This window comes from Poromitra crassiceps (genome assembly GCF_964638095.1).
Source record: "Poromitra crassiceps genome assembly, chromosome: 7".
Classification (NCBI taxonomy): Eukaryota; Metazoa; Chordata; class Actinopteri; order Beryciformes; family Melamphaidae; genus Poromitra; species Poromitra crassiceps.
Window position 1 is genome coordinate 28011748 of NC_139628.1, and position 10000 is coordinate 28021747.

General features: G+C 45.5%; 1 protein-coding gene across 1 annotated transcript in view; it reads right to left on the bottom strand.

The window, feature by feature from the left end:
- The window catches only part of nhsl2 (NHS-like 2), a gene marked incomplete at both ends in the record, with an annotated part of 80844 nt that overhangs the window by 37319 nt on the left and 33525 nt on the right, over positions 1-10000 (bottom strand). Inside the window, one exon of the mRNA XM_083640043.1 lies at positions 4028-4277. Coding sequence (XP_083496169.1) covers positions 4028-4277 — 250 coding nt within the window. The remainder of the gene's footprint in view (positions 1-4027; positions 4278-10000) is intronic.

A 10000-nucleotide genomic window follows, 5' to 3' on the forward strand; every position in this document is an offset into this window, starting at 1 on the left:
TTAGCTCCTATCCCTCATGCCAGTGTAAACACAGGTGAAGTTAGCTCCTATCCCTCATGCCAGTGTAAACACAGGTGAAGTTAGATCCTATCCCTCATGCCAGTGTAAACACAGGTGAAGTTACCTCCTATCCCTCATGCCAGTGCAAACACAGGTGAAGTTAGCTCCTATCCCTCATGCCAGTGTAAACACAGTTGAGGTTAGCTCCTACCCTTCATGCCAGTAAACACAGGTGAAGTTACCTCCTATCCCTCATGCCAGTGTAAACACAGGTGAAGTTAGCTCCTCCCCCTCATGCCAGTGTAAACACAGGTGAAGTTAGCTCCTCCCCCTCATGCCAGTGTAAACACAGGTGAAGTTAGCTCCTCCCCCTCATGCCAGTAAACACAGGTGAAGTTAGCTCCTATCCCTCATGCCAGTGTAAACACAGGTGAAGTTAGCTCATATCCCTCATGCCAGTAAACACAGGTGAAGTTAGCTCCTCCCCCTCATGCCAGTAAACACAGGTGAAGTTAGCTCCTACCCCTCATGCCAGTGTAAACACAGGTGAAGTTAGCTCCTATCCCTCATGCCAGTGTAAACACAGTTGAAGTTAGCTCCTACCCTTCATGCCAGTAAACACAGGTGAAGTTACCTCCTATCCCTCATGCCAGTGTAAACACAGGTGAAGTTAGCTCCTCCCCCTCATGCCAGTGTAAACACAGGTGAAGTTAGCTCCTCCCCCTCATGCCAGTGTAAACACAGGTGAAGTTAGCTCCTCCCCCTCATGCCAGTAAACACAGGTGAAGTTAGCTCCTCCCACTCATGCCAGTAAACACAGGTGAAGTTAGCTCCTATCCCTCATGCCAGTGTAAACACAGGTGAAGTTAGCTCATATCCCTCATGCCAGTAAACACAGGTGAAGTTAGCTCCTCCCCCTCATGCCAGTAAACACAGGTGAAGTTAGCTCCTACCCCTCATGCCAGTGTAAACACAGGTGAAGTTAGCTCCTCCCCCTCATGCCAGTGTAAACACAGGTGAAGTTAGCTCCTCCCCCTCATGCCAGTGTAAACACAGGTGAAGTTAGCTCCTCGCCCTCATGTCAGTTAACACAGGTGAAGTTTATCTATATGACACACAGTTGCCAGCACAACTCCATATCAACCATCTCCACTACAACTGAAGTCAGTGGACCTTCTTCAGAGTTCCAAAGTGACCTATATTTACATAATTTGTTGCCAATCATCATGCTGACTGATTTGCAACATACAACGGTGTGTACTGTGTAGGTCTTCCTATTCACAGTGTGACAGATTGGCTGTTTTTGTTTTGGAACTCCCAGGAATATATAACCATAACCATCTTTTCAGTTGTTTACGTTAACGTAATGTTTGAGGTGCTTAAACCTAAAGCGAACCTTTACCAACGCTAATCTTTCCATGTGACAAACTGGTGAAAATGGGTCCAAAACGTAAACTGCATCTAACCGTTTGTGCTCATTTTCATTACAATGTTGTGCAACTGTTTGAAGTGCACAGAATGAAGATAAGATAGTAAAAATAACAACAACAACAACAACAACAACAACAAGAAAAACAACTAAGATCTAACGAGAGCAGCAGAAAGGCTTTTTCTTCTTTACAGCGCTCACATTATCGAGTCTCATGGGGACAATTTGTGTCCCCCAAATGAAAGTGGGTGAAGTGAAAGTATGTGGTGCGAGTAGTAGGCTAGGTGGTGTTTGATGTGCTCGTGCTCGTCCTCTCCTGCCTTGATGGATGGAGTCGCTCTGCAACTCGCTCCTGATGCTTTGGGGGAGACCCACTTCTGCACACACCAACACACACTCAGCTGTACCATATAAAGTCTCTGTGTGAGAGAAGTCCCCTGCACTTACTACTACTACTACTACTACTACTACTACGACTATCTATGCAAACGCAATGTTTACAGTGAGTCAAAGGCAAATTAAACTGATTCGACCTTACACACACACACACACACACACACACACACACACACACACACACACACACACACACACACACACACACACTTTGTATTCTCACTCTAGCAAAAGCAATTCCCATGAGACACCTGAGCACGATACAAAATATTACTGAAGGGAAAATATATGTTGATATGTATATTTATAAAACGGCTCTCTCAAATCAAGCAATCTGATTGGTTCACAGCCATTGTATAAATCCAGTAACCCACTCCAATAACCCATGGCCATGGGTTATTGAGTTGCCATGGCAACTCTCTTACTAAAAGGCTTTGGTTACCTCAAATGACAATGTAGAAAAAACAAATGGCGGAGACAGCTGTCAGATCCTTGTGAATCGATCTTCGCTTATAACTTTACTAATACTTCGCAGAAAATTATGTTTTGTACAAGAATAGACACGGGCTAATGTCTTCTTTGCAAAAAAACAGGCTGTTAACCCCGCATTTAACCCCGTAACGTTAGTTGGTGTCGGGCTTTGCAGAAAAGCTCTCAGCTTCTCAGCAAGCGCTGAGAATGCAGCGCTGCGCTCGAGCTGCGTGTCGGGCTTTCCAGAAAGCTCTCAGCTTCTCAGCAAGTGCCAGGATTGGCCAATGTCAACTTCAGTCTCCAGAACGATCCAATCAAATCACCCACACGTTCTTGCGGTCCCGCCTTACAGTAGTGTTTCAACTGACTCTATCAGAATGACATGCCAGTCGGACTTATAGTATTATTATTATTATTATATTATCATACTTGGAAACCGTTTTATAAAAGCAATATAGCACTCGAGCAGCGTGTGTTGTGGCATATATCCCGCTGCTCAGCAGTTATCCCACTGCGGCCTCGTGGGATAACGGCTGAGCAGCGGGATATATTTGCCACAACACACTGGCTCTCATGCTATATTGCTTAAATATACTGTATATATATATGAAGAGTTCATTTGCAAAAACAGGTATCTCCGTTTGGATTGTTTAGCATTTTATTTTATATATTGATGTATTTATACTGTAATTCATTTATTTTTGGGATTTTTTTTATTATCAATCATAACTAAAACATATTCATCTGATCATTTTCACATAAATCACCTCAATAATGTTTTCTATGTGCACTCCAGGGAGTATCAAACAGATGTTGTTTGTTCATTTTAAGAATGCCGTTTACCTATTTTTGTTTTTTGGACAATTTATTTCACTGTCCTGGCAGATCATTTTGCCAGTTTTTGTCGATTTCACTTGATTCATGCCAATATGACTTCTTTCAAGAAATCACCATAAAACAACGAAGAAAAATCTTGAGACAAGAAACTTTCACCCAAGACAATTTCACTTTTACCAAGTAAATGTCCTGAAACAATTCCATTCTCCTGGAAAAAGCCTCTCCTAAAACAAGCTTGATATTTCTGGATAAAAAGATAAAATAAGTCAAATAAAGTCAGGGGTCATGCAGTGTGGTCATATGCTCTGTGTGTGGGCCGGTGTGTGGGCCGGGCGCCAGCAGGCTGTTCATCTTGCACCCACCATGCAAATAAAGCAAGTCTCAAGCCACATCCCAAGTGTCACTGTACAACTCCAAGTCAAGTCAGAACAAATCAAGAGTCCAGTATCAATTTCACATCTTAAAGAAATTGTCCAGATTCAGCGATAGCGACAACACTCAATTCAATGAGAAAACGTAGGTGCAAGCCAGGCCAACAAAGACTGATCAAAAAAGAGATCAGGCCAGCACACTAAAATGTCCTTTCAAGAGTGTAATGAGGCATCTGGGACAGACAGCAGCAACGGACGTTTCAAACATGTTGAGAGAGTTGGGGCCAGACCGTCACGCAGAACCAAATGAAATGTGAGTTCACGTGACGGGCTGGTTTACCAGGCTAGCAAGTCAAGTCTCAAGCACCTAAAATTCTTATTCGAGTCGTATAGTCATGTGACTCAAGTCTCCTAGGTACCAGCCTTGAATAGTCTGGGTTCAAATCTGACCTGGGACCTTTGTGGCATGCAAAACCCCCTCAAAAACCTCCAAAAGTGTCCATCTCCGTGTGTTTTTGCGTACCTGTGAGGTCCAGAGGTATGAGGTGCGCCGGCGTGCGCCTCCCCAGGTGCCACCGGGGCTTCTCGGCCACGGGCGGCCCCGTGGTGCCCGTGGTGGCCGTGCTGCTGCCGCTGTTGTTGCTGCTCCAGGCCACCGGGGGGCGATCCGAGCCGCAGGGGGATGGCGACGGGGAGGGAGAGGGGTCGGTCACCGCCCTCAGCCCAAACACCGAGGAGGTGGTCTCATCCTCATAGAGCTGCTTGGAGGCCGGCTGGAGAGAAGGGGAGAGGGATTGCGTTAGATGCGCCATGTCGACGGGGGTTCAGAGAGAGCGTCCATGGAGCCCAAAAGGTCAACGGTTTGAGTCCCTAGGCTCTTTCACACCGGCCTTGAAAGCCGAAAAATGCACGGAAAATAGGATTCGCGCATCCGATGTGAAAGTCGTGAACGCGCTTTGGTGGATAATTGTTTTACGCCTTTTGTCCCGCGACGGTAGGTAGTCACACCGCCGGGTTACCTGGCAACCCGCCTCCATTTGAAAGGTCGTCGCAGCAAGCCGGAAAAGGTGCGAATGGTCAGCTCATTCATAAAAAAATTACAGGGGAAATCACCTCATGTATCAAGAAAGTGCAGGAGTGAAAGTAAAAAAAGTAGCCTATACAATCATGACTGCAGGGACGCCAGGAGGAATGCTCCGTGCGGTTAGGCTTTATGCTCAAACGATGTTGACATTAGGTAAAACTAACGGATATAATAATAAGCTTCAGAGGGCTATAGCTGTCTGTGGCGAGTTGGTCTGATGATATTCCCCCTCGAAATCAGCTCTGTGCATTCCCTTACAAAAACTACTAACGTTAAGTAGTCATGTGCATTTATAGCCTATACTATTCCCCTGACGAACGTTATGCAGACTGCAGCTGTTTGATATGCGGGCGGTCGTGTATCGTTTCAATTTTAGTAGGACACCATATCGATCTGCCCGCCCACCATGCGAGTGCGGCGGCGGAGCCCGTTTTGGCGAGTCCGCCCACCATGCGAGTGCACCTATCCTCCCAGCTCAGCGGACTAGGAGAAGGAGGGAAGTATTGTTGTTGAATGAATTCGTTCATCATACAGTAGCCAGGCTACACTAACCTAGAAAATATTCATTTGGGCTAGGACGAGCAGGAAATCCCTCCGCTCGCCTTTCAATCCGGGAGCAGGGGATTTCACCTGAAAGTACACCACAGCACGGGAAAGTGGCCGTGCTGCTTGGCTCTGTGTGAAAGCAATTTCTGTGGCGAGGCTGCCAGGCTTTACGGGCTTCCCGAACTACAATTTTGCGTGATCTGTGTTTGAAAGAGCCTCCTGTGTCCAGTTCCTGCTGAGGTGCCCATGTGCAAGACGCCGAAGCCCTTACAGATAAGAGCACTTAAAAGCGGAAGATAAAAGCTACTAGAACAGTGTTGGGGGCAACCTCCACGGCAGAAAAATGAAGGCAATGCAGGAGTGCCTTAAACCTGCAATTGATAAGACTCTGATGAAACTGTTTTATAGTGCCTATATCGAGTCAGTCATTTCCTTTTCCATTGCCTGTTGGTATGGTAACCTGTGTATTAAGGATAAGAATTCCCTCGGAAAAATTGTGAAGGTGGCATCTAAAGTAGCCGGTATCCATCTGGACAGCCTCGACCATGTCTTTAACAGACAAGTACTTAAGAAGGCTTTGTCCATCCGTTCAGACGCAGCCCACCCTCTAAGCTCGGAGTACAGGCTCCTTCCTTCAGGTCGTCGACTGTGTGCCCCACGGGCCACAAAAAATAGGCACAAGTTCTCCTTTGTCCCTGTCTCCATTCGAGCATTGAACGCTGCTGAGGGAAGGCAGTGATGGTTTAGTGTTTTTTTTTTTTTATTATGATTTTTTACTTTCAGCCTCCGCCGCTGTTTGTATTGTTTTATTGCTTCTATTGATTTTATGGTTTCTATTATTTTATTGTTTTTAACTATTGATTTATCTTTCCTTACTTTGTGCACTTCACTGGCCATTCATGCACTTTATTCTACTACCTCACTTTACCGGTCGCTGCGTGTCTGCACTTTACTGATCGCTGTGCACTTTACGGATCGCTGTGCACCTTACTGATCGCTGGGCACTTTACGGATCGCTGTGCACTTTACGGATCACTGTGCACTTTACCGATCGCTGTGCACTTTACCGATCGCTGTGCACTTTACCGATTGCTGTGCACTTTAATGCTACCTTGCACATTATCGGTCATTGTGTGCCACAAACAAGGTCCTTGATGTTTATTTAGCCTTTTATTTATTTTAACTATAGGCATGTAACATTTAACATGTTACTTGTGTTGTTTCTTGTCAATGTTCTTATTTGTATGTCTATATGCTGCAACTCAATTTGCCCTTTGGGACACTAATAAACTTGAACTTGAACTTGCATTCTTTCTAATGGCCAGCAGGGGGCGACTCCACCGGCTGCAAAAAAATAAGTCTGATTGTATGGAAGTCTATGGGAAAATGACCCTACTTCTCAATTGATTTATGACCTCAGTAAACACTTTCTGGAAGAGTTGATGGTCTCAAGCGCTAGTGTCAAGTCTTCTTTCAACACAGCCTGATGTTGATTTAGTAAATGATGGTCCCATTTAGAGTCAAATAGACGATAAAGTAGACTATGTTTTGGGGCTTGATTGACAGGTCGCCTGTCCAGTAACAATAGCAGGTGCATGGTGCTGTGGCTCTGTGGGAAACCCCTGCTCTCGCGCTACAGTAGCTGCTTCTGGCCCTAAATAAACAAGATGGTGACGGTAAATTTAATCTTTGCTCCTAAATTACAGATTTATTGTCTTCAAAATGTGATAGTTTCACAAAGTGTTGCGCAACAGTTGTGTGAGTTTCTGAGAAAAACGGTACGGTAAATTTATGCTGATATCCCAATTTGTCACGCACACACCGCTTCAGACGCTGTTCCCAATGAGGGTTTCCATTAGGGACGTCCTCTCATCCTGACGAAATGATCGCCGTCTCCGGGAAGTTCAACTTTCTGCTCGATGCACGAGCCACTTTTTTAAATTAGACGATGGGTTTCTAATGGGTGTCACAGAGTCGACCCCGAGAAGAACAGAATAAACCCTCAAACTCGATTAACAACGAAAAAATCAATTCAAGCCTAAAAACTTGGAAGAGAGGAGACGCGAGGTCGCCCAAAGCCCTCCAACCAGAGAGAGAGAGAGGGGGGCTTATCTTCTTTAAGCTGTTTCAATTCCAGTAAGAAGACGGAGAGAAGAGAGAGGATGCAGATGAGAAGTGAGCAGTGCGAGAGATGGAGAGGGCTAGAAAGAGACAGCCTGAATATAATGGCGTCATTATACATTTCTGCAATCCACGGATATGCTGCAACTAAGGATTATTTTCATTATCGATTAATCTGTCGATTAGATTCTCGATTAATCGATGAGTTGTTTGGTCTATAAAATGTATAAAGTGAAAAATGAAAAAAAGTCGATCAGTGTTTCCCAAAGCCCAAGATGTCATCCTCTAATGTCTTGTTTTGTCCACAACCCAAAGATATTTAGTTTACTGTCATAGAGGAGTAAATAAACCAGAAAATATTCACATTTAAGAAGCTTGAATCAGACAATTTTGACTTTTTTTCTTAAAGAATTACTCAAAACGATTAATCGATTATCAAAATAGTTGTCGATTGTTTTTCTGTCAATCGACTAATCGATTAATCGTTGCAGCTCTACGGATATGGAGAATATGAACGTGCGTCACCTATTAGCACACGTACCAAGAAGGCTCAGTCCTTCGCACGGCCGACCCGGGTTCGAATCCGACCCGCGGTCCTTTGTTGCATGTCCTCCCCTCTCTCTCTCTCTCTCTCTCTCTCTCGCCACCTTTCCTGTCTGGTAGAATATGAACATTTCTGACCCAAAATACATTGCATATGATGTTTGTAGATACGTGTAAATCGACGTTATACGCGTCACAGAGTCTGCTATTGAAATAGCACGGTGGCCAGTAAGGGTGTTGCGGCCGGGGTGGATTGAGGGCATAAACACTTGCCTTTCACAACGGAGGTCCGTGTTCGAGTCCCAGTCATGATCACAGCTTTTCCAAAGTCCACATTTCAACTGTGAGTCACATTTAACTTTTTTTTTTATTTAAGCCTAAACCAAACCATAACCCTAACCTTAACCACGTTGTTTTACTTCCCTAAACATAACCAACGTTTACCATTGATTGTAAAATGCCACATTTTGGAAATGCATTTTGCAGTTTCAAATCCACAGTGACATTAGAAAGGGGGAAACCAGGCCAATAAAACCTTCCAACAAAAGAAGAACAGAGGAGAACATCTCATGTTCTTCTGGTTGGATTGGATGCAGGAAGTGACAGAGGAGAAGAGAGGCTGGAGAGAAGAGAAGAAACAGGATATGAAAGCTAAATATCAGCTACTATAATGAAAGACGGATGGCTTATTCACTGGTTGCAGGCCAGAGGAAGGCAGACCAGAGCAGTGGAAGTCAGAGAGAAAAGGCTGGACGCAGAGAGACAGGCATGTGTAGCCAAGAGGTATAAGAGGCTTCAATGAACAGCAGAGACACTGTTGCTTCAACGCCTGGCATCAGCAGGGAAGCTGTAGTCCCAGCTGGGAGGGAACTGGCAGCTGGCGGGTGGCTGCTGTCGGATCTCCTGTAAAGTGTCCGTCCTGACCGCCAACGTGCCCCGCAGCAAGGCACCTGACCGCCAACGTGCCCTGCAGCAAGGCACCTGACCGCCAACGTGCCCTGCAGCAAGGCACCTGACCGCCAACGTGCCCTGCAGCAAGGCACCTGACCGCCAACGTGCCCTGCAGCAAGGCACCGAACTCCTGGTGAACTGTAATGGTTCTAGTGCGATTCTAGGTGTCTGAGATGTATCGGTCCACGTGACGCCAACAGATGACGCAGCGCCCCCTTTAGACCAATCAGTGTAGGGATGTTGAACTTTGGTAGCGCCTCTGTGTCTCCTCCTCCACGATAAAAGCCCAGCACCAGTGATTCAGTTATCTGTTGCTTCAGTAGAGGAGACTCATGGTTTATAGGTTGTGTGAAATGAAATCAACATTGAATACTGTATCCGTGATTATTTTGTGTTGGAGTGTGGGGGGTATAACCTGGCCTAGAACTATATGGGGATTTGATCAAAATGAGTTTCAGACACTGCACAGATTTTTTTCCTGGAGATCATTGCGTCACCAGATGCGCCGGCTATTCATGTGACGCAAGCAATGCGCGCCCACTATCACATAAACAACTGAGCTCGCGAGCAGAATGAGATGTCCTCAGGTAGTATTGATGTTGCATGTTTTGACTGCTAAATCCTAAATAAAGCATTGAAATTCTAATTTACGTGCATGTGTGGTTTTGTCAACTATGGTGCTGTCTCCTAATAGCAAGCTTTGCTGGTCAAGTAGCTCACATGCTTGTTAGCTCGCGAGCTAACGACTTTCTTCTTCTCCTTTGGTAAAGACAACCGCATTGCATTGTGGTATACCGGCGAAGATGTAGGGTACATTCGCTGTTCACTAGAAATCGCTGTGCATTGTGGGTATTTTATAGTGAACTAAATAGTGAATCAAATGAACAGTTGAGAATTCAGACACTATAAAAAAAAACGGCGACACACTAAATAGTCCACTATTTCTGTCATAAGGGCCAAATCCGAACATGGGCTCTGGTGTCTTGCTACGCTCCAGCCCAGTTGTAGTGTAGCCTCTCTGGTCTGCTCTCGTGTTGCTAGCCTCCTGCTAGCCTGATGCTCTCCTGTTCCTCAGGTTATAATACCGCGGTCTCTGCCTGCTTCGCCCAGCGTGGTGCCAGCCTGCACTGCAGCCGACATGCTCTGCCTGTTCCACGCTCCACCTAACCCTGCTGCTCAGCGACTTCTATTCCACTCCTTCACAAATCAACTGTTTGAACTAGTACAAGCCGGCTGTCTGAGTCTGTCTTC